This window comes from Meleagris gallopavo, chromosome 4, assembly GCF_000146605.3.
Source record: "Meleagris gallopavo isolate NT-WF06-2002-E0010 breed Aviagen turkey brand Nicholas breeding stock chromosome 4, Turkey_5.1, whole genome shotgun sequence".
Taxonomy (NCBI): Eukaryota; Metazoa; Chordata; class Aves; order Galliformes; family Phasianidae; genus Meleagris; species Meleagris gallopavo.
In genome coordinates this window covers 27,621,263-27,647,224 of record NC_015014.2, presented here as the reverse complement: position 1 = coordinate 27,647,224, position 25,962 = coordinate 27,621,263, and the positions used below count along the sequence as shown (strand labels likewise).

At 37.5% G+C, this 25,962-nt stretch overlaps 1 protein-coding gene across 1 annotated transcript; it reads right to left on the bottom strand.

Moving 5' to 3' along the window:
• Nucleotides 1-308: 308 nt before the first annotated feature.
• On the bottom strand, nt 309-20,008 carry TACR3 (tachykinin receptor 3). The gene is given in 5 exon segments (XM_010709877.3): nt 309-338; nt 2,478-2,628; nt 3,993-4,181; nt 18,741-18,990; nt 18,993-20,008. Coding segments are annotated over 5 exon segments (834 nt in total). The 5' UTR covers nt 19,207-20,008.
• Nucleotides 20,009-25,962: the final 5,954 nt, after the last annotated feature.

Here is a 25,962-nt window from a genome sequence, read left to right as displayed (position 1 = left end):
ATTTCAGGCTATGCTGACCAACAGTTCTTCAATCATTTTATCCACCACTGTGAATCTGTAAGCCTAAACCTTTGGTTTCCTAAGCCTCAACCTTTGGTTTCCTTCTCTCTAAATTGAGAAGTCTGAGCCATTTTAGTCTCTTATCAGAACTGCGTCTCTTGACAAAGAAAGTAATGGATAAGTTTGATTTGGAGTACTTGATTATTTCTTCTTATACATTAGTTAAATTTGGAAGAGGGATTGGAATGTAAGGTTAGATAGAGAAAACAGACTGGGGAGACAACGTCTTAGAGTAAGACTACGTATTATTAACTGGGTAGGTCCTTGACACACATGTTCTGTAAAAGAAAAGGGTAAAGAAAATGAAGAGGAAGAAGAATGTGGTTCAAATGCTGGAGCGTGAAGCAGTACTGAAAGTTAGTGAAAGCAGATTGAGATCTGAAGCCACTGGTCTAATGCTTATACCTGAACTGATAGATGATATGGAAAGCAGATAATCTGTTTCTGTCATGAAATACCTTCTCTCAAAATGTTTCCTCACATCAGTATTCTTAGCCACTCCTGAATTTCTAAAAATGTCAAGTCTTTGATCTTTAAGTATACTAAGTATGACTTTTTGTTGTCCAACCTATAGTATGTATAATGAAATTCTTATAATTCCTTATTCTTGGAGGTTGCTTTCAGAAGAATTCGGGGTTCATCATGTTGTTGGATATACCAACTGATGAGAATATCTACTATCAAATTTCTCAAGCTTCAAATCTTTTCTTGCCAAGCATTGTTTCTTTAAAAGGTCTCACATCAACTGTTCACTGGTTTCTTAACACTAAATACCATTTCAGACAGCCCTAATCAAACATGCTTTGCATGACATGAAACATTCTGCCTACTGTTATTGTTTTCCTTCATAGTAAGCACAACCAATACAGTCTTTCCTTGTAGTGAGATAGCTGCGTACCAAATAGCAGGAAAAACAGATGGTTTCTTTATTTGAATAAAGAAAAAGCAATAGCTTTGTTACCAGAAGCTGGCTGAGGGATAGTTTTATCTGGATTCTAGTCTATCAGTTTATCACTGTGACTGAGTGATTATGATTCATTTTTCCAAACATAAATCGTTTCATAAATCCTGTTGTAGAGCGCAGCAGTAGAACTGAAGATGTCATGGAGCTCTGTCAGTTAAGTCACCGATGAAGTTACAAATGTGTCTGCACAAAGAGGATGCCCATTTTTGCATGTGTTGAAGACATGAAGTGCTCTCACATTTAAAATGCTTTAATCAAGGGCATATATCTAGAGTGCTGTTTTTAAACTATTCAAGTAATTTAATTGAATTCTTCATAGCATGCAGTAGGAGCCAGCTTTTGTCTGTAGAAACCTTTAGTGTGTATGAAATAAAGTGTTTAATTTACTCAATTATTATAAGATCTCCTCTTTTTCCAAGTTACTGCTTTAAATAATTTTTTCAGTACTTGCTTTTGTAAACCATATCTGCTTTACAAGGTGATATGATATGTCACTTTGTCTTCACCCACACATGCTTCCTGGAATATTTCTTCCTTTTTTCTAAGGCTGGAAGGGCATTATTGATAATAACCCAGTTAACTGACCAGCAAAAACAATTCCTGCTTACGTTCTGCAGGAAAGAACGTCTTGTAACTTTGAAAATACACCTTTGGATAAGAAACAACATGCACAGCAAAGATTCTAATAACAAAGTGGGACAATGAATGGATAACGTTAAAGACTGAAATGCTGATCTTTTGAAATGCTTTCAGCATTTCTAGAAACGAATCCAATAATTTAATCTGGAGGCAGATAGTCAAAGCATATTGATTATTTTTCCATTATTTCCTCTCAGTTCACATTCCAGAATATCTTGGAGCTATCACAGTACAATAGCAGTCAAAATATACTCACTTCCTTAAGAGAAGCTAATGTTTTGCCCTCCTAAAAGAGGTACATGAAGCCCGCCAAAAGCTCCACCTACCTCTGGTGTCATGGGAAACACTGACTGTCATACTGTGAAGATGTCTAGGCTTATCTGCCATTCCTAATCTGAAAATTGCAATAAGATTCACTGATTTTTTCAGTAGAGTGAGAATCTGACCCATGGGGAGTTAATGGTTTGCCAGCCTGGTTGTTCAAAACGCAGTATTTTAGGTCTATAAAGACTAAACGACTGGGTTTTATTTCCTCATATCAGACACACTTACCAGGCACTATATATGGAATAAGAAGTTAAAATCCAAATGTTGCCTTTATGTAATAAAGAACAGTGAAGTTAGAGAAAAAAAAAAAGTACAAGCCAGCTGGTGAACTTAAAAGAAAACTTGTCTTTATAAAAATCTGAAGTCAGTCTCATTACTCTGATTTCAAAAACCTTTGTATTTGTGAAAGAGAATACCACAATACTTTACAGTACAATTACAGGTGATGTTATTAAGATTCACTTAGTGAGGTTTAATGGAACAGTACCTTTCTCTTAGCTTTGAGCTGCTCATGGTATTTGTCCGATGTGTCACCTGGTATTTCTCCTCCCCAGAGGGTAATTCCCACTACAGAATAAGTGATGCCCATGACAAGCAGTGGAAAACAGTAGACCAGCACAATCACAATGACATGATACCTGCAATGAAAAAGCATTAGGCTGGTAAATGCTTTCAGAGCTGATGGAATGGGCTGCTGGAAGGAGAGTGCTATTGTTACAAGAAGTGTGCTTTATATTGATGAGCCAGCCCTTGGTGTACTCACTGTCTTTTTCAAGTATCTTGAGTTTCACTCATATTTATTTACATTCTAATGCAAGTGTCTTATGGGATCTTTAGCTGTGATTCTGTACTTGTTCTAGTAAAATTAAGAATGACTCTACAGTAATTCTGATTAATGACTTCAAAATGAGGTATCTTTGTCCATAACTAGCTGAATTGATTTATTTATTGCACGGTCAAGTGTCCTAAGGGCAAGCTAAGTGTTTCGAGTTCTAATCTAGACTTTCACAAATGAAAGTAGAAATGCAGTATTTAAATACTGTCTTTATACAAAGGCATCCTTTGTATTTGTACTTCATATGGCCCCTCTGTTGCCTATGTACAACATAGTCATCTCTGACAATGTGAGTGCTGGGGAAAAAAAAAGACGTAACTTATTTTGCCTCCTGCTAGATCCTTGTTAAATGTCATTGTCACATAAAATCCGAGTGAATGATCAGTAAAGAATTCCCAGCTGTCACTGAGGGTGACCTTACTGCCCTAAAGATAAAATACCTGTGGATGGCTCCTACAATGATCAAAATTATATATGATCAGAGCCGTTTTCACCTGCCTGAAGGAAGGCAAAAGGTCAAATTTGATGCTGTATGGCTATGCAGGTTTTCAACCTTGGACATTGAGTTCATCTTAAATACCAGCGAGGATCTGAACAGGGACATAATGTTTATATGGCGAGGTAACCACTTATTCCTAATTCTGTCAGAGGGACAAACAGGATACATCTAGTTTAACTGACTGTTGCTTTACACTTTCAGAATGTGGAAGGAATTACAGATTTTACAGTTTTCTTATTCCAGCTCATACCTGAGATATGTACTTGCGACAGCGTAACAGGATGAAGTGCGGAAACCCAATCCTTTTTCAATAGAACCAGGGAAAAAAAATCTGATTGTGACAAGGAGAGGCTGGAAATACTGTTTTACTCATTAGGATAAACTATAAGCTTAGTTTGAATTGTATATTGTGTTCCCATTTCTGACCAACTTTGTTATATAGAAGTAGCCATCTTAAGTGAAACAGTGATAGTAAACATTGCAGCGTGGAATGAAAAACACTCAAGGAAGAGAATAGTTTTCTTCCAGTTGTCATTTAAATGCACTGTCTTCCAAGCTTAGCAATTCTACTTTGAATTTCTCAGTGCTGTTAGTTATACAAAATAACTAGTAGTATCCATTTCAAGTATAGGCATCACCATGCACAAGTTTAAAAGAAAAATGCTTACATAAAATGCTGTTTTGGACCGCCTGGCCATGCTACATAGCACAGAGTTCTCCCAGGCATCACCTTTGTTATAGAGTAGAGGCACTGGGGAAAGGCCAACAGGAAAGCCAAAATCCATATGCTCCCAATGACCACCTTGGTAGCAGTTGCAGAGAGCCTTGGTTTCAAGGGATCAATAATGGCCATGTACCTGTAAAAGAAAGCAAAAACCTGTACATAAGAAATCTTCAGAGATTTGCACACATCTAGAATCAGCCACAGGTTGGGTCTGAGAGGATAAAAACAGAAATATTCGTCTTTCTGGAGTTCTGATGGCACAATCTGATTGAAGAGCAACAAGGCATCTGGAACCTTTATTACTCTGCTACATAATACAGGATATATCTCTAATTAACAGTTAAGCTCTAAGGATTATTAGAATTCTGTCCAATAGCTACATGAATCCAATAAATTACCATGCATTTTGTTCAATAGGCATTAACTGACTTCAGATCATTGGTCAAAGATCCTGCAGCTGAAACCAGTTCAGGAAGAAATCATACAAGCTTTGCCTCAGTTAATGGAGAAATATGTGCATAAAGCATGAAAACATCTCTTTTGCTTTCTCAGTTCCTGTGTCCTGGGAAGGGGTAGCATTCTTCTTATTGCCCTGTAATTGTATTGGCAATCCATGTATACTGATCATTTTAGAACAACTTGCACAAAATAATTGAAAAGATTACTCTAAGTAATTACAATTTAAAGGCTTAGAAAAGAGAGCAACAGGAAAGCATCAAGACAAACAGTAAGAGAAGAACACATCTTGTTTTCTGCCTTCTGATATCTGAACACATGCAAGGAACTAGGGAGACCCAGAGAGCTTGTTTTACACATTCCATGTCACAAACTTCACATTTTTTACATTTTCTTATTGTGCTACTGCTTTGATTCTGAGACTAACTCCTAAATCAATGTCTTTTCCACCAATTTCCCCGTCACTCTATTTTGTTCCACTTACCAATGACCAAGTAAAGGCCTTCAAAATCCTTAACAGTTTTGGTTAAATAGGAACAGTTTCTAGTTGCTTCCACTATTAGTTGGAATGCTCTTATGTATCAACCGGAATCACTTTTAAAGGAATTTTTGTCCTTCAGTAAAACCAGTGAAATAGTATCTCTTTTTACATGTATGCTGATGAAGCTTACTGGATAGCTAATTACATGCTCTTTGATATGACATCCTAATGCTTTCCAATACAGAAAGGAATGTTTTTACAGTAATGTTTTGCTCCAGATGCAACTGAAAGCATGCTAGAAAATTCTGTGATTCAAGATTGAAATGCAGTGCTATTTGCAAGTGAGTGTAGGAGATGTCAGATGAGCAATTTAAACCAGCAAATCAACATGGAATTATTCAGTGTATCTGTGCTTGTTCAGGAGACTAAAAATCGGCTCTTCTTTGGCCATTGGTAGTGCTGACATCCTACACAGTGTTTCTGAAATGAGCCTTAAAATAGGGATGTTGTAAGAAGCTTCTCAGGAGTAATTAGAGCAAGAAAAAATAAATAACAAATTTGAACTATTCTTTTCTGGTTTTGTTGTGCTTTTTGTTTTCATATTGTATGAAAACATCTAAAACAGTCAGGAAAATGTGATGAATATGAAAGTCAGCTTGAATTTTTTGTACTACTGACAGTTTTACAGACTTCTTGGAGTATACCTGGATTCATTTCAACAGTTGATTATCATTTACAGAGGTTAGTACTGATTCTGGAAGAGACAAACTCACTGCCATAGGATAATCACAGCCCATATGTTTCTACTGTCTTTCACAATACGTTTAATTATCTGATCATTTTTGACAAGATTATTGGAGTATCTCAGTGATTTCCTAAAGGTCGTCTTGTTTGTAACTTTGTTTTCATTGTAGGTTTCCAATTTACAAACCTCATGACCATGTTATTGTCCCTGTCTGTTTCAGGTTTTAAATACAGTTTGAAAATCAAACCACAGCTGTTCCTGCCTACAAACACTGAGAAAAAATTTTCATCTCTTTCCAGCACTACTTCTATTGTTGAGTCACTTATACCTTCTAAAGCATCTGCAGTAAGAAAAGATGTACTTTGATTCTTCATTTGCTCTTTACGTTTCTATCTCATACAAAGATGGATCGGGATAGATCTATAGATTATTTTTCTGAATGGAAAATTATGTAGGCAGTAATAGGCATTGTATGGCAATACTGTGTCCTGAAGATATCATAGTGTGGATAAAAACCATTTGCTAAGCATTGTCTAAGCATTTGTATATTTTATGCTATTGTTGAGACTTTAGGTATTGCTGTGGGAATTAGAAGTTATAATACCAATTTATACTTAGAGATAATGAGGGTAGGTAAGTAAAGATGAATTAGTAGATCCCCTTCCCAAGTGACGTTTATATGTGATTATTGTTGTTTTTTTTGTCTATGTTAGTCCTTCGGGCATCCATAGATCATAAAATTTTCAAAGCTATTCATGTTGTTTACTTTTTGTATTGTCATCTTGGTTTTAGATCATGAAAACCTTTCTTATAGTGTTAGTTGACTGCACGAGTTCCAAATCCGTACAGTTTGCTAGATTTTTAACCGGAGTTTGAAGTCTATTAAAACCATCAGAGAAGCTGACATTGACTTTAATCAATCTTGTTTTTGGAATATAGCTCTGATGTAGTGCAGGTAGGAGAGTAGCACTCATATAAAACAAAGGAAGGTATGATTTGTTACATCAAACACTGAGGACTTGCCCAAGAGGTTTAGATACAGACATTAGCTAGAAGACAATAATAACATTTATAATAGAATTGTTCCTCATAAAAAAATGGTGCAAGTAATCTCTTGCATTTACATTTACCTGATATGGAAACAAACTTCAGTGAAGACATTTCTACTTTGTGAAAATTTCATATTTCAAAGATGCATAATTATAGGATAGATATTTGTTTTAGCAAAAATTCACCTTGTATTTGATGGTCAATCACAAACCACATAAGTCCAACATATGCTGACATTGTGGCAGTCTCTTGTAGCATTAGCAATGCTAATACCTTAAAACATCTAAATGCTGTCAGAAATAGAGACTGATCTGAACCAATTTCAGTTCTGAGTTATCATTTTCTATATCTAGATTTTCAAGCCTATTCTTTTTGCATTGATTTTATTGTGTTCAGATATTTTGCTCACAGGGTAATTAATTTTCCTCTCTTTTACCTATTGGTTTGTTGGGGTTTTTTTGGTTTGGTGTTTTTTTCTTTTTTCTTTTTTTCCTCCACCTAAAGCCAGAGCTTTTGACATTACATGTCTACTATGAAATAATTCTATTCTAGTGTTGGCTATAGCAGATCACATGAAAATATACTTTAGTTGGACTGCTACCCTTATTACCCTCTACCCTCAAGTTCTGTTCTCCAAGGAATAAGTACAACTTGGATAATGAAGTTAACTTTGTAATCATGAGTCCTGACTTTCACATTGATCTGCCTTGAGGATGGGTTGCCCTATACTGTTCAAAGTGCTGGATGTACCAGTAGTATTTGATAACCCATAAACAAGTCATCATTTTCATATGCTTGTGGGAGTCTTAAGGTATCTCCTCTTAGGCTGGAACAATTTCTTTCAATTTTTAGTTTTCTTCAGATTGTAACACTGACATTATTTTATGTGCTACTGTCAGATTTTTATTGCGTTCACATTATTCTCATTCCCTGTTACATTATTCTTATTCCCAGTAGGTACCAACAGTATTTCTCTTTGCCTAAGATAAAATTCTGTTGTTATATCTTCCTGTCTGGTGCCTGCCCTTTAAAGTGGTGGATTGTTTGTGTGAAATGACTCATACAGCTGTGCTAATGGAAATATTAACTGTTGTCTATCTGAATGAAGTAAGGCAAAGAACAAGGATCCTTTCCTTTAAAAAACAACAGCAAAAACCAGCTGCAGCTACTTGTCTTTGTTGCTGTAGCTTTAGTGATGAACCAGCTACTGACTTTTGCAGAAAACAGGTTACATTACAGCCAATCATTCTATCAAATGAAATGCGAAGGAGGTGGTGAAGCCTTGAATATTCTCTCAATAGTGCCTTTGTGCAGGATGGACTTCTCTGACAAGAGAATGTTGACACCTCTCTCTGTTACTGAGACTTTGACAACAAAACTATCTTATTCTAATTTGCCAGTACACTAACAATTACAATTAAATATCTAACATATTCCCTGAGTTGCTTTTCTTAGAAACAAAATTGCTTAATTAACATGCTGAGCTATAGCTGCAATTGTTACACTCCTTCAAATTTTGTCATACAAATTTGGTAATATTTTTCTAGGGAAACCATCATTGCTGTAAACAAGGACAGTGAAAAAGGTAGAACTACAGTTACAGTTTGAAAACCATCTCAGTAGCCATCTCTGGATATTAATCTCTGTAGAGATTGGTAGCCAAAGGATACCAGAAGTCCTTTCCACATTGTTAGCTGTCATTTGCGAAGGAGGCTTTGCCACTCTTGCCCTTAATTTTGTTGGCTGATGATGCTGCCTTACCATTACTGGTACTAAGGGTTGTTAGGTGTTTGTCTTCTAAAGGAGTGATAGTTGCTTTTTAAGTGTCACTTGCCTTTGCACTCTGTCCTTTTTATCCTGAGTGTTTCCATCAGGAACGAGCACTCCTGCTAGCACAGGCTACAGGTGCCATGCTTGGTTATTGCTTAGAAAATCAGTGAAGGTAAGGGGACTAAGTGCGGTGTAAAGTGTATGCATGGTGCAGGACATTACACCTCTAACAGTCCAATTACCCAGGGCTTTTTCCTTGGTGTAGCTATGTCATTAAGGCTCACTTCCATAGTCTGTATAGTTACATAGGTTTTTTATGACAAAATACTAGTTTAAAGAGGGATTATCAGACATACCCTCTGAAGTGAAAGGTATTGTTTAAGATCTACTAGAAAGAGCATTGTGTGAGTAGGCCAGGAATAAAAGGGAGAATGCTAGATACAAGATCTGGAGAAGAAGCCAAGTAATTGAGTTTGGGAAGAGGCTTCTGAACATTAATGTATAAGAATGAACTGAAGTAAGAATAAAAGAAGATTAGTAAGCAGAGATTGGGTTGGGAAAAGACATTAAGATGATTGGCACTTGAGCTGAAGGAAAATTTATGATGACTACAAGCAACTTGTTGCACTTAGTGGTCATTGGATGTCTATTGTTCAGTCAGTCCCTGGGCTCGAGAAATGGGACTCCCTGCCAAAGGCTGTGAACTCTCACCGAGGTCTTCAGTTTCAGAATTGGACTTCTGATGCTTTCTCAGTCCAGGAGGAGTTGGTGATGATGCCACAGATAGCTTGTTTCACACAACAAAGAGAGAAAGCCCAATCTGAAGTACATGTGAACTGAGAAGACTTACTATGCTCGTTTATCACAACAAGCAAAAACCATGAGTGCCCTATCCAACATAAACACTAACACTTCCAAGGCAATTATAAAACAGAATGTGCACTGTTAGAAATCTAAGGATGTAAAAATGTACAGGTAGAGATTGAAGCCAACACCTGCAAGAATGTGAATTATTCAACATTTGAGCTGCGTTCCGAGTGTACATATTGTTCTAAAGAATTTTTAGGTACCACTAGAATCACTAGCGTATAATGTTCAGTTTGCTGTGATCACACTATATCCCACTGACATTGCTTTCTTCCAACTGTGACTTGTGTTAGTCTTTGTCCCTAGCTAATTACTATGGAAGTCAGCAAGAGTCATTCCATTGAACATAATGAGAATCAGTCAGACTGCAAAATATACTAGCTGGCTCATCATGATGTGCTTGCTGCAGTGCTTTTTTAGACTGTTTTCTTATCTGCTGAGGTTGTAATAGATCAAGTTTCCTTCTGATCTGCTCAATTTAGCTAAAGTCCACAGTTCACTGCCTGATACTTGTTTCTTAGATTCATCAAATAATTAAAAAAAAAACAAAACACCTTGTTTTCTCTGAAACCATAACAGAGACAATCCTCATTTGAATAAAAGTGGTGAATCTTTAAGTCACTGCTTATAGTGACAATTAATCTTGTAGCTCTCTGATAAAAGTGTCCTGAGTTTATGTCTCATTGTTCTGACAATAACAAAGGTAGAAACAAATCCTAACTTAGCCTTTCTGTAAAACGGTATGCATTGGTTAATACAGGCAGGAAAACCTTCATCTTTTAACACATTATTTAGAAAATTGTTACAAAATACTTAGGATGTTTGAAAAAAGCTGTGTTCAAAATTGGATCCTACAGATGCCCATCTGGAGGCACAGTTGGAACCCTTTAATTATCCTAAGTGACTTGTTTCACCTGTTTACAGTGTGTTTATAAAATCAAATGGAGAAAAAAGTAATCAATTCAGGGCTAAATTATAATGGGAAATTGGGGTTGAACAAAGAAAGAGGCTGAGAGAAAATCATAATGCTTGCATATAAGTGTCTTGTCAGCTGCAGAAAGCCGAGTGCATTTCCTTCATGAATACACACATGTTGTTACTCCCTGAAAATAGAAGCTGGTTTTGAAACTTTGTCTCCTAGTACTGCATGGGATCAGGTGGTAATTTAGAGATTTTGTTAGGAAAATTGTGACGATTCCCTGCCCCTTACTTAAAACATAGCTGTGAAAAATCCCATTAAATGTCTCTCTAAGGTGGACACAGTAGATTAAAGGAGGCGGAATGAACTGTGAGTTTTTAGAGGCATTTTTTGATTGATGAAAAACAAATGTTCAATTTCTACATTGTCTTCTGACTACTTAGTGCAAGGCTCAGTCCTTTCTTGCACATGAATCTGTGCTCGTTCGTTAAGGCTGATTTTCTCTGAAGGAAGCATGGCTACAGGAGTCTTTTAGGACTATGTCTGACTGTTGAATGAGACTGCTTTTTTTGTAGTCAAAAGGATCTGCAGTGAGCAATGTTGCTATTATGCAGTTTTCATCTTGAAATGAATAGCATAAAGAAAGAGCATATGACAATGTGATAGGAAAACAAATACACTGTGCTGTTGAGAGGTCAGTGCTTGTTCCCTGAGGGGATGAGTTGGCATTGATTTACCCAAAGGCACATGTGCTACTCTTAGGGAATGGCTGACTTAGTTTGGGTTTGTTAAATCAGGACTAATGTCCAGAGCTTTGCTTTTCACCACCTCTTATCAGACAATTCAAAACAGAAGTATTGAAATTTCACAGTATGGCTGAATTCTCATAAATTATGCAGTGTTTTCTACTTGAGAAACATTTCAGTTGTTGGCACTGAGCTAGATTTTTATAACTGTGTCGTTGATTCTACAAAAGGTGTGCTACATTTATGCATATTAATAGAAAAGAGCTAACCATTTTCTTTGGTTTCATAAATAGTTGGACTGACTTCCCCTGACAGAATGGCTTCTGTTTCTCCTGTTCTTTGGAGTGAGTCCAGATGGCTATCTAGGACCAATCCCTATGCAAAGTCTAAAAAAACTGCTCCATCTGCACAGCTACAACCCATTCTGTTCTTGCTTACATTTCTGACACTGCTATCTGAATGGCTCTTTTTTTTCTTGCTAGGATAAATACCTAGGGCAAATATTGAGATAGATAGTTTATTCCTTCCCCAGTTATAGGTCTGACAGTTCCCTATGTCAGATCATAAGTAGTTAGTTGACACGTTGGATCATTAACTGACTATAGCAATTTGGTAATGAATAATCATTTATTATGCACTAAAGTTTTATTTCAGTGCAAGGTATGAAAAAGAAGCCTTACTTCACAAAACATAGACCTATTACAGCTGTTTATGCATGAATGTAAGTTCTTTGTGATAAGAAGCTTTCTGCTTTACATTAAGATGACTTCTGCTGGCTAATACCAAAGGGGAAATGCAAATCATTCACACCATCAAAATCAGGGACTTTTCAGGTGGCCAGCAAAAATTATCCTCAGGTAATTTCTTTCTCATGTCTAGAATTGATTTAGAGGCCAAAGATAAACTTTACGCAAATGTGAGGTTTACTCAAGCTCTTGTCTAGTAAGCTGCATTTGTTCTGAAATAACTTAGTTTTAGCTAGACAGATATTGTAAATGATACAAATTTGTGTCTTGTTTGGAGAATAAATCAGAAATGCATGCCTATAGATAATAATATTTAAGGAAAAAAAAACAACACTAAAAACCAAGCCCTCAACTGTATATGGAAAAGTACTGCTGACTATATTCTTTTGTAAACTACAGATGCATCTTTTGATAGTTTCCTATTAAGGAATAAGGGATAAGGGCACTGAGAAAGTGTATTGAAGTCTGGGACACTGTCTGAAATGAACTTGTTCACTTGAACATTAATTTGAACTAGTCAGATATTTGTTCATGCTTTGGATGCAAAGACCTGGGGATAGTTAGTTGCTGCTCTAAGTTTTGCTTTTACTGTTAGGCTCATCAGCCTCATTGTTTTCATTGCATCTTTTGAAAACAGCTTGTCAAGTGAAGTATTTACTCAATGCAAAAATAATAATAATAAAAAAAACTAACAGTGATATACGCCTATATTTATTCCCAGACTGTCTCAGTATGATACTAGCAATATAACTCTGACAATAATTTTTACAAAGAATCCTAGAATTCTCTATAGTTGCTAGATCACTATGAGCTTATACATCAACAAGAAATGGGTTATTTTTCTCATCTCTGACAGTCTGAATCCTGTAGCTTATTGGATCAGGATATTCTGCAGAATATTTCACCTCTTTTCTCAGAAAGAAAGAAAGAGAGTCTTCAAACTAAGAAAATCATTTCAGGGCCCCAGGCCATGTGGTGAACTTAGAAATGACATTTCAAAACGGAGTCCTTTATGATTCACCTCTTGATTTTTGATCACTTAATGCTTTTCTGCTCAACATTTTCTTTCAGTTTCTGAGGAATAATACTTTTGGAGAGCAGGCTGGTTACTGGAATCCAGAAATATCTCACGATTCATCTTGAAATATACACTTTTGGAACACAGAGTATGGAGAAGGGATTTCCCATTTGGATCCTATTGTTTGACTGGCAAAGTAGTAATAGTAAAAGTAGAAATAATGGTGATAATTTTCAGAGCTTATCTTTGCATTTTTCTTCCCATGATATATCTTGATCAAGGCTGATACAATGCTATAAAGTCATCCATTGGTTTGGGAAAAAAAAAGCCGTGTTGAGCTTTAGCCTGGGGAAAAAGCAGACGGTGTTTTCTGTACAGTTATGAGATATCAGAGGGAGATAAAGCTAATCAACAATCAAATGTGAAAAAAATGATGATGCAAACCAAAACATACAAAAAACAGACTAATGAGGTTACAGAAGCTCATTTCTCTCATCTCTTTGAGTGAAAATGCTCCTAAATATAAGGGGGAAGCTGGGGGGGAATACCACTTCTAAAGCACAAGGAACCTGTAAAGAAACGAATCTTACTTTTGTTTTTCTCACTTCTGTGTTCATCTCTCTCTCCCTGATCTTCAGTGCAAATTCTATTTTCTTGTCTCTGTACATGAAAATCATTTGAGACGGAGTTTGCGGGAAGTGAGAGGCAAAGGCTGCAGTTCTGTTAGGGCTGAGCTCTGTGCAGGCAGCGGCAGCCTGCTGGGCAATATAGTTTTTTACTGTGTAGTGGGGAGCTAAGTCCAAAAAACTTGATACCATGGCCATATTCAAGTTCTGTTACCAATACATGCACTGGTGTACATGGCATGTGCTGATGCTAATACCATATGACCACAACATGGGGTCACACCCTCTATATTCCATATGGATTGTGTGTTTATACCTTGTTATACAAGCTTGTTATAGAAGACAATTAGAATACCTATGACTATGTAGAGGAATTATTGATAACAATCAGTAATTGAGAAATGTTACTGAAAGGTAGAAAACTGACTTATGAATATGTGTACTCCTGCAGATATACTAGAAGTCTAAGAAATAGAGTGGAAAACAAGAGTGACAGGTTTACATAAGGATATTGGTGAAATAAGCATACTAGAACTAGGAAACTAGGTATTAGGAACATAGCATTGTAATATTACGGCTCATTAAAAAAAGAGATTATAGTGTACAAGAAGAGTAATAAAACTTTATTTAAAATGTAGTTTAAAATCAAATCAGGTAAAACAAATGTAGTTATAAACAGTATAGGATGTTATGGTTTAAAGCTCCAAGTGTGACTCTGAAAAGGTAAACTTTGTGGTTATACACTCAGCTAATGCACAGTAATAATGCTGATATGCTAGAGGAAATTAGGCTACAAGGGAAGCTAATGCTATAATAGTAGAAGATAACAGTAACTGCTGTACACATAAAATAAATGTTTGGACAACATTAATGACTCCTCTATGGAGCATCTAACAGGAGAACAACAAAGTAGACAAGGCTTAAGGAAGCTTATTAAAAAGAAGTGAGAAGGGTAACCAGAAGGGAGTGCGGACTGTGGTAAGATTCAGTCATGGTCTGAAACAGAGATTCTCTAACTACCAGTGTTTTATTAGTAAAGGCTGAGTTAATCTGGGGTTTGATGGGAGTTCAGCAGTGTGAGCGCTCTCTAGGCCACCAGAAATGAATGCTACTGCACCTAACTCTCAGCTCTACCTTTAATTGCTAATTCCTCCTGAAAATACAGTTGCAAGTACAATTCTGTGGAACAAGAAAAACGGCAGTGCATTCTATCAGATGGACCGAAAAGATGAAGTTATTGAAATGGGACTTTGACACACAGAGTTAAGAAAAATGGTGATTTACTTTGATAAGCCTCTGATTTGAAGTCAGTTGTGGGACTGTCATTATTAATGGTTCACCAAGGCTGCAAATTAAAAAAAAAACACAACAGAATTTATGTAAACACCACATGTAAAGAAACTGGAATCTGATATTTAAAAAGATTAGGTCAAATTAGTGGCTTTCTCCTTCTTTTCCCAACAAGTTGTAACAAAAAGTTACGTAGGACTTTTCTTTGATATGAGCACACCATTTTGATACTACAGTGTTGACCTTGTGTTGAGCAGCAGCAATGCAGAATTTTCATGTATTTATATTTGTATGATCTATTGGCATATCTGTAAATCATTCTTTTGAATTACTTTTGCATGTAAAGAAATTGAATATCTAAGTAATAGTTCTTTAAACAGCAGAAGTTTGTTTATATACTAGGAAGAAGTTGTAAGACATGAATCGGATCAGCAACTACTCACCGTTACTGTTAGAACACTTGTTTAATTCCACAGCAGTTGCTTTTACAAATAGTTAAACTTAATGAAATAAAGGAAGCATTATGGAATTGCTGAGAGAACAATAATTGAGGAAGTCATTCTGTAGATATACTAATAACAGGAAAAATGTTCTACTGATGGCGTGGTATTTTATGCTGTATTGTTATGGCTTCAAACTTCTGCCTTAACCCTCAGATACCTGCAGAGAATTTGTAGGTCTTCACACAGAACTGGTCCTGTAATGAGACAACCTTGGGATTGGACATGAAAAGTCACCGCACACAAACCACTATTTCCTGCATGCTAGGAACTACTAGGAAGGGATAGTAGGTCTTCAGTGACCAGATCAGGATGTCCAGAATTGCACGGACAGACAAAAGTGAATACATATTACCTTTTATGATCATGCACTGGCCACAGGCAAGGACATTTTGCCTCCAGAACCATTCAGGTCATCTTAGGAGTGTTTTACGGGTTTGTCCCCATAAGCTAAAGAAACTATAGTGAGCGCTGGAAGTGTGGTACTGTGCAGCTCTGGGCATAGGCTACAGGAATAAAAGAATGCCTGTGAAGCAGTGCAGTACAGAATCTCTGCTGCATCTGCCACTTGAGCTGGCTTGTTCAAAGCTGCTTGTGGCAATTCTACTGTACACTGCAAGCAGCCTGAACAGAAGAAAGAGGAAAAAGATCACCAAGGAGTGGTCAGAAACATGGGTAAATCCACACATTTGGGCCTATGTTCAATGGCAAGGAGGTCACACATTGAAGGGAATAGTAATCTTCGATACTTTCATCCTCAACTCCAGAACCAGCACACCCTACGGCTGGAACTGCCCGCTCCACAGAAGTTTGTGTCAGTTCTGTCATTTCACAGTGTGCACATCTTAGACAGCATGGTGCACAGAAACCCCATGCACAAAATCAGATGTGAGAAGGAAAACAGTACTGCCCATGACCTTTGCTCTGTGATGCTTAGTGTCACAGTAACTCATTTATTCTCATGAATGTTAATGTGGTCTACAACAATCAACAGAGGAAATCTTCAGTGAGTTGCAAACCATGACCCTTCAGCATTTTGAGATGTTACAGTTTCTGTTGCAAAATCATCCAACATGACCCCATTCTCTAACTCAGTTGCTTACTGAGTTAAGAAACTCAATAGCTTAACCCTAATTTGTAGCTTTTTTTTTTTTTAATGAACATAAACATTTATTGGGTTTATTGGGTTAAAACTGAAGCACAGCCTCCTGTCTGAAGTACTGGTTAAACTTTTGCAGAAAGCAAATAGAAATCGGTGTTTTAAAAAAAATCTACCCAACTAATCTATGCTATTGATTAGGGCGGACTATGCATTCAATGAAATTCTTCAGGATTCACTTCTATCAGCTGTCCTCTTGACTCTGCGGAGAGGTAGCCAGGAAATGGTTAAAGGTGCTCAACACATCAGATGTTATTTGATATAAAAGAAAAGGAATGGCAGTGTGAATCAGGAAGGAGTGACAGACTGCTTTTCTGTTGACTTTAAACGATGCTCCTTTAGTACTGAAGAGACCTCACCTAAAATAAGATCACAGAGTCATTGTTCCCTTTGTTCCCCCAGAGGGCTGAAGGAAGGGGGGAACTGTGATTCCCTTGTGCGTTCTTGAGAGAAAAAAAAAAAGAATTAGAGGGAGCAGCAGCAGGAACTAACTCATTACTGAGCATCAAGTGTTTCACACTATTAAAGCAAGGAAAACATTTCAATGCATTTATATCTGACTGTTGTGTTTTTAACAGTCAGTGTGGAGCTTCCTTTTCCCAAGGAACTGCATATATAAAACATCCTGACCTTCATTTTCAGTTTCTTAGCATATCTAGGAACTTTCGGGATAGTTCTGATACTATATATCTGTGGATATTTTTGTCAGAAAAATGAAAAAGCCTTCCTCAGAATGTCCTAGTAACTTGGCTTGTCTGGTGACATGGACAGCTGCAGGATTAACAGCATCAATTAAAATCAGAACCTTAAGTGAGGTGAGTATCTTTAGCTAACCTGAATTGGCAACGCAAGAATTCCTTGCTGGTTAAAGACAGTATCACTGGCTTTATGATACCTCTCCTTCATGGGAAGTAACCGTTGGGAACAAGATGCATCACTGGCAGTAGGAAACAGCTCTGATTTCCTCCTGTCTTTACATATCTGAAGAGCAAAGATATAGAGGAGTTGCTAAGACTCCAATTTCCTCTTGCACTTCCAACTTTACAGAACAAAAATTCTCAGCATCTGGATGAGAATACCAGCCAAAATCCACAGCTAGTACAGCCAACAGCAAATCATCCAAAGCACCCAGTACAATGCAGCAACATATTTCCATGTTTTCACCTGGAATCAAGTAATTTCTAAAGTTTAAGAAGATTGAGTGCACCTTACAAAATCTGAACTACTGAAGGTGCTGCAGCTGTGCCACATCAATTCATGCAGGATGCATAACATGATTTTAATATATATGGAAAAGAGTTTTGTGAGCAATTTCATTGCATTGCTAATAGGAAAAAAATAATGAAGAGAGATTTGAAATACAAAGCAAGCTGTTTTTCAGAATGAAAATCCAGGAAAATGTTGGTTTACTGAAGAATGTTAACTTAGCTTGCCAGTACAGCCCATGTGAAATTGATCATAAAGAAAGGAGCATTTCCTATGGGAGAATCACAGCACCTTCTGAGAAAAATGATCCATTAAAGCATCTATGCTGGAAATCTGACAACTACATCTCCCCCTGTGCTCTACAGAGACTACAGCTGTCCTATTCAATTACTGTCAAGAGCACAAAGGTAAAGTTTTTCCCTGTCCTGTTTTCTTTCAGACTCAGATGCTGCTTTGCCGCAAGTAATCAGAAAAAAGCAACAACCAAGCTCTTTGAATCCATGTTTTTACCACAGCTTTGGGTATGCACAGATGGCAACCTAAATAGTCTCATTAGTTAAAATCAGGAGGAACCAGGCAGCTCAGCTCTTTTTGTGAGAAGAGCTATGAAAAACAGAGCCTGAAGTGATTTCCGTGGAGGAGGAAAATGCTTCTGCCAGCTGCAGAAATACAAAGAGGAGGGAAATTTGAAATGCTCTCCCTTTGCGTGAAATCTCTACAACTCCTCATTGATATGAATTAGATGGCATTGGCTGAGGAACAGGTGTTGTTTTTTTCCAGGTGGGGAAAGCAAAACCCTGACCAATGACTGCTGTCGCAGGATTATTACTAGAAGATGGAGCACAAAGAGCAGCAGGAGTGAGTGAGAGGGAGTGTTTGTTGTAAGAGAAAGCAAGAGAGTAAAACAAATGAAAGGCTGAAGGAGAAAGACCAAAGACAGAGGAAACAAAAGTGTGTTACGGAGAAACCTTGGAGGAGCACAGAAGAGCACAATCGATGAACTACTGAGGACTCTACCTCTCATCACTTAATGGTTGTTATGTCTGAATATTTATTTCAGCAGAGAAGTCTGATCTAAATTGCTCACCCTGTGCTTTATCTCTCTTTTCTCACCTGTCCACAGCAATTGCTGTCATGGAGTAGATGCTGGCGAAGACAGCTGTGATGGGGAAGAAGTTGTGGAAACGGCAGTAAGCCTCTCCAAAATACCACTCGCTGTGCAGTGCATAGATGAAGTTGATGACAGTATTGAAAGCAGCCATGGAGGCATCAGAGAAGGCCAGATTCACCAGGAAGTAATTGGTCACGGTCCTCATGCGCTTATGAGCCAGGATGATCCAGATGACAATGAGATTTCCAAAATGGCCACTGCCACCACACCACCATATGCCAGAGACCACAAAGCGATGCGCCAGGAGGGCTGCACAAACTGGTTGGAGAAGTTGGCTGCAACAGGGATAGAAGCATTTCCAGCTGGGACTTCCAGCGCCTGTCCCCAGGGGTCTCCTGCTGCAGCAAGGCTCATGTTCCACCTGCTGCTCATGCTTGCATTCCAGTTGGCTGTGGGGACAGAATTCATCTTGGATGTTGCTCTCCTTTCTTCAGAGAATATCTCTCCCACCTCCCACTGCCCTATCCTTCAGAATCCCCCCAAAAAGATAAGAAGAGGAAAGAAGGAAAAAAGGAAGTTAGGCAGCACAGCAAGGACTGGGAAGGAGAGAGCTGTCAGAGAAAGCTTTGGCTGTGCTGTTCAAACAGTTAGAAATGCTGTACTAGCTGAATCAAAAGAGCCATCTCTGGATAAAGAGTCTCATTCCTCCTCTGTGCAGCCACCTCTTGCTTTTGGTTTTGCTGAAGGAGAATGGGACTGAGATCTGAGGCACGTTTTATAGGCTTATGAGTTGTCAGCGTCATGAAGGGAGTGGAGTGATAAGCTCCATCGGCTGGTAAGACAGCACCTCTTTCTGTTTTTCTCTCCTCCCCTTTATTTCATTCATTGTCAGCAGCAGGCACTTTCAGGATCTGTGGAGAGCACTTTGAGGAATATGAATTCGTCTCTCATTTCTGTTGAGATTTGTTTTATATTGCCTTTCTTTAGCTTTCATTATTGCACATGCTTTTTAAATAGCCTTTTTGCCCTGTCTGTGCAGAGGTTAATTAGCTGGCTTATTTGAACATCCAAAAAACAACGACTGCTTTTCTATTAAAATTTTTTCCTGATCTGCTTTTCTGCTACTGTCTTTTCATTTTGTGCATGCTTTCCTTTCAATCATTCTGTTACCTACAGGTTTGTAATAGCGATCTCTTTCAGGTAAAGAAATAAATCTCATTGTGATGCAATTAGCATCACAAAACACTTACAAAACTAAAATGTGACTACTTTTTCCTACAGTGTTTATATTGGTTCCTGCAGAGCCATTTGCATATTCAGCTGAGACTGTTGAAACAGCCCTAAATATAGATGTACTTATATATGGGTAAGATACTAGTGATTTGTTTTCTTTGAGTGTTTGGGGGGGAGGGAGGGGGAGCATACTTTGACTTGGTTTTACTTATTTGCATTTATTTCACACTTAGTACTATTATTTTGAGCAAATGATTTTTAGATTCAGTGAGTTTTATACTGGTAGAAAAAGGTAAATGAGCAAATGGAACACTTCGTGTTTTCACATGCAAGAAATCAGTTTTCTTTTTAATATGTCAGCAATAGCTGGCATAGAGATTGCATGCTTTGTGCAAGGGTTGACTGCAAGGGACTTAACTATCACGTCTTTGCTAGTCAATTGGCTGCAGTCTTCAGGGAGAAAATGTTTTAGTGCAGTCCACTCCATATTTCAACAATTCAGAGCTGCTACTTGTCATCATCTGAGATTTCAGCTATTATAGCAGTGGAACAGTTCAGTACTCCATTTTAGCAATCACACATTCTACATATTTTAAAATAAAAGATTCACAGAAAAAAATAAAATAAAATATTCCTGTGTGCCACTTCTTCCCTGCTTTATTTACTCATTGGAAGTACTGCATATTAGTTGCTGTGTCTTCAGTGCAGTTTTAATTTGAATGCCTGAAATTGTGGCCATTTCCGTATTCTTTGAGGTCTTATCCACTGACACGATCCCAACCAGCAGCCTACGAGAGCTCTGCTGAAATCCACCTTTGCTACAGTATATCTAGAACCTATCCATGCACTGCACGTCCTTCTCATGGGAAAACCATGGGAGTCAATCCCATAATTCCCTGTATTGCTTCCCACATCTTCCATCTGCATCAGTCTTCATCCTCTCCTTTGACCTAAGCATGAAAGAGGGAGTAGTAGTTCATACACCATTTCTCTATTACCCCTTGTGTCCTATTCTCACAAGATTCTATAATAAAGAATCACCAGAACAGCAGAGGCTGTAGTACTGCCATAGTGAATTAAAGTACTCTTTAAGTTAGCTGCACAGTGAATGGTAAACTATGCTTCTCTGCCTTTTGGACATATATAGAGGGTGCTTTGGAAAGACTAAGCAATTGAGTAATTCAGGTACATTTTCCTAGAAAAATCAGTGGGATCCCAACCTGGAAGTTAGAAGGTAGGGCTCCTTGTTGCATCATATTCTCCAGAATAGGCTGGCAGGATAGACCGAGAGAATCCCAAACCTGAACAAAAGAAACAATCCAAATCATGGGCAAAATCCAAATAAAAAATTGAATTAACTGCAGTGAAGACAATCTCTGTGAATCTAAGTCTCTTGAAGAGCTCAAGTACTGTTTCCAATGCACGAGGAATACTGGACTCACTAATTACAGCAGAGATTTTAGCACCCAGCTCTTGACATTAAAATCTTCATCCATGACTGTCACATGGCTCTAAGCCAGAAAGCAGAAACCCAGTCCTGTGCCCTGCCCCTTTCTACTTTTATGCCCACCCTAGGAACGCCAGACTGTACCCTTTTAGTAACCTGAGCTGTTTTCCACCTTTCCACGTGAGATGCCCAAGCCCTCGTTCCCCATCTGCTTCTGAAAAAGCTCCTGCTACATCCGAAAGACTACAGCTAAGAGGTAGGTTGACCTGTCCTTAAGCACCTATCTCACTAGCAATTAACTAATGAAGGAAAGAGTTAAGGGAGCCAGCAAATGGCTCTTGCTTAGAAGGTCAGTTCACTTGAACAGTGAAGTTAGCTGTGCTTTTCTGTCAAAATCTGTATTGATTATGCATGTACTGTTTGAAGTTTCATCAGCTGAAGCTCATCAGCAGTCAGTTTCTCAAGTAAGTTTTATAGCAACTTTGGTGAAAGCATTTGTATTGGTAACTTCTACGTAGCAAAATCTGTCTGACTGGTGAAATTTATTTGAAGGAGCAGTGCAAAGGACCAAGATTTTTTTTTTCCCTCTCTCTTGCAGAAAAATAAGATAGTTGTAGAGGGTATTCATTCTGGTATTTTCTTCTGAAACTGTTACAAGCATGTCATTCTTTTGCCCATTCCAGGTTACATATATTCACAGTGGGAATTTTTGTATAGGTAATATACAAATATACAATGTACCTTAATCAGTTTGAGAGTGACTGTTTTCTCATTATATGCTATTTGCTGTTCTCTTTCATCCTTTCATTGATAGTTTTGTGCTCACACAGTCCCATGTGGTCAAACTTGTAGTTGTTAGTAGTTCCCCTTGCCATAGCTTCACAGAATTACTGAGGAAAGTGTATGAAACATCCAAACTGTGATTAAGAAACTAACCATGATTGTCTATAGTTCTTCCTTTCCCTTACATTGAAGCTATTTTATCAAAGTTCCAACCACAGCTTTCCTGCTGAGCTTGAAGCAGAGGATAAGCTCTTGTCTTAGCATCTTGACTCTAAGGTAGATTTAGAAATTTTTCTGTTCTTTGCTATTTATGGAACTATGATTTTATCTTGTACAGTTCTTACAATGTAACTTGAAGTTTTCATTTCAAGTCACTCATCCACTAAATTCACTTGTACAGCATGGGAGAGAGCCAGAGAATATCAACAGCAGTTCACAAGTAGGGGTTTATAGGAAAACAACATCCTGTACAGCATACTTATGTGGTATGTGCGCTAACCTCCATTGCTGTAAATTGCAGCAGTGGTCCTGCATGGTCTTTTTCTTTTGCATACAGCACCAAGGGCACAGCTAAGTTGGCTTTTTTGGGGGGTTTGCTTGCTTACGCTTAACTGCATGACCTCCTTTCTCTACTTCCTCACCCAAGCCCTTAGCTGAAAGAAGTGATCCTTCATCAGAAACTGTGGTGACCCCGATTGTTTTCTTCATTGGGGTGTTACTCAGCTGCTTTTGTATCTTCTGTACCAATCAGGCAAAATTTTAGTTACTGTAGGAGAATGTTTGCAGTTTAAAAGTGCTTAACACTGTCCTATTTTTTTTGTGACTGCTTGTTCTCGTGCTGCTGTCATGACAATGTCAGTCTACCTGGATTTTGAACAGTTTGCTTTTATTTATGAGGCTTAAAGCATAGCTAGAAAACTCAGTTTGAATCTCGTTTTTGATTTTTGCATATGAATGCAAAATTTTTCTTGCCATCACCAACTGAAGCTGATTCAGTAGGATATCAGGCAACTACACAAGCATGCGAGTAAGGCTGCTGAAGCAAAGGGGAAGGTCAAACCCAGAAGTATAGTACTTCTTCATAGAGGTGGCTAAAAGGCTGGGAACAATCCCATTCACTGCTAGGCCATTTAGTTCCCAGATTCCCTGATCCTTAGTCTCCCACCTATGTTTCCCAAAAGTATATGGACTCTGCATGAATGCCCCATTTTTTTGTCATCCCTATTTTTATAGCAAAAAAAACCAAACTGTTTTTCTTATTAAATGCCCTATAGGAGAAACGTTACTATTTTCTCTATGTTAAAGAATGAAAGAAGCAATAAACTATAGTAGAGACTTACTAGCTCAGTAATTAAAATCATGCTTTAGTGCAATTATTGGAACTATATATTTCCTTTTCATTTGAAGGACTTCCATAGAGGCAGGTGGGTTTCTCCAAGTGATAGCTTTCTCCAAACACTCAGGACTACACCTGGGTGAATACTCTTGATGGGTGAATAATAAATTCATTTTAGAAGTGAAGTTATGGGTAAAAAATGGCAATTAGTAATTAAATACAGTTAATAGCTGTAGCCAAAAGAATGTAGAGAAATGGGAGATTTTCTAGAGTTAATACTTCTATATGATTAGAAAGAAACTGTTAAACTTTGTTGTAAAATTTGTTTTTGGAAAACAAACAGAATGCTATCCCCTTTTACGAACACACCAATAACATTGAAATCAGTAGAAACCTTACTGTGGATTTCCATTTTTGATCAGCCTGTAAAAAAGGGTTGGCCACAAAATTTTTATTTATGTTATGTTGTTGATTTACATTTCTTGCAGTTGAATCTACAGTGTTCTCTATATGCATATAGGCCTAGTCAGTGCTTTGAAATGCTTCTTTAAAGCTATCAGATTTCTCCACTGCTTTGTTTTTGTTTCTTTTTCCTCTCAATTTTCTTTTTCTGTTTTTTTTCCACCCATCTTTGGTAAATTTATGCCAGCTGCAAACTGGAATGAAGATTTTCCAGGCTTTTCAACCTCTTAAACTAAACACAAGATGAAAATAATTAGAATAAATGATGACCATCACATTTTTAGAATTATGGTTTATGTATAAAGAAGTACTGAGATAATAGGAATGCCAAGACTCTTATGATCTGCTGGTAGGCATAACTGGTGTGATATAATAGGATTGCATCTGCTGTTACTTGCTTTTTGAGGCTTGGTGTAGAAAGCTACCACTTGTGCCAACCCTTTTTCCTTCTAATTCTAAGAATTGGTGTAGTAGAACACAAAAATACTAACAAAATAATTGAACAAAGAAACTTCGCCAGTATAATTAATTGTCAAGTATTTTTGTATTTAGGAGATCAAGAAAAGTTCAGATTGGAGGCTTCAGAAAAGGGATGTTATTTAGAGTTATGTAGAATTAATGTGAATGATGGTGTGGAATGTCTGTCAGTCTTCAGCAATTGTTCCGTTTCTTTTCTCAGTGTGAAATAATTTATATTTAACTTGATTAGTTCTTGGAGTTAGAAATTGATTGGACATTAGAGTAGACCCAAGGCATTTTGTTGTTTTTTTGGCACGTTAAAGGCATGGTACCATACTTACTCATCCCTCTTCTCAGATATCTGCAACTATTAAATTTGTTAATGCATTGGTAGCCAGTTATTTCAAAGGGCTTTTCTTCACTTGAAAATATACCTTTTGAAGCAACATAAAAGATCAGGAATTGAAATATTTTTCCCAGCGTCACATCCCAGTGAAGCATTTGCCTCACTGCTTTTCATAGAACTAGTTTCTTTAAAATATGTTGCAAGGAAATGTATTGGCTCTGCCTTTAACTAGGAGATGAGAAGACTCCTCTCTTGTGAGTATCATAACGCAGCAGAGATGTTATCCAATCCTTGTGTTAGAACATGTGTATGTAAACAAAAGCAGTCTTTTCAATGGGTATACAGTTACTTCCAGATTCAATTTTCCATCACCTTTCAGGTCTACTATATAATAAATACTTTAGAAAACAATGGAAAAGCAAGAATAGCCCTTCACGTTGTTGCAAAAAATATTACGCCTGCTGTTTGGGTTCACACCATCAGTTGAACGAGAGGTTCAGATAGCCATTATCCTGTTTTCAGACACTTCTGAAAGAAGAGACGCCTGCGATGGGAAAGAATAGGGCAAGATAGATCTCAGCTAGATGCTTAATATTGAAAACTGGCTGAAATTCAAAAGTATGGCAATTAATACAATTTCTTCATGCTTTGTTCATTATGGTATTTGTGGATGTAATGGTGCAGTTTCTTCTCTCACTGTGGTGTATTTTTGGATTTGTGAGTTCCACAGTCTAGTTATGCATTGTAGGAAAAATTCTTTTATCATTTAAAGTGTTAGAATTCTCATTTCATTGTATGCTATCTTAAATGTTAGTCTTCTCTTTTTCTTTCACTAAGGAATGTATGAGCTGAGGTTTATATAGCTGAAGAGCTAATGCGCAAAGTTGCTCCATGACCTTGCTGTTCAACGTTTCGTTTCTAAGTCTTTTTTCAGCTGTTTTCATTTATAAAAAATAGTTGTCATTGCTGTGCCTTTGCAAGAAATTTTTACAAGAAAAATAATTCCTGATTTGAACTGAATTTTCGTTTTGGGAGAAATAGTTTTCCTTCCCTCACTGTGTGTATGTTTACTGGGTATGTGAGGAAAAGATTACCATTTGCACTGGGGCTTAAAGGTGCATGGAATGTAACTACATTTCCAAGCACTTAGCCTAGGAT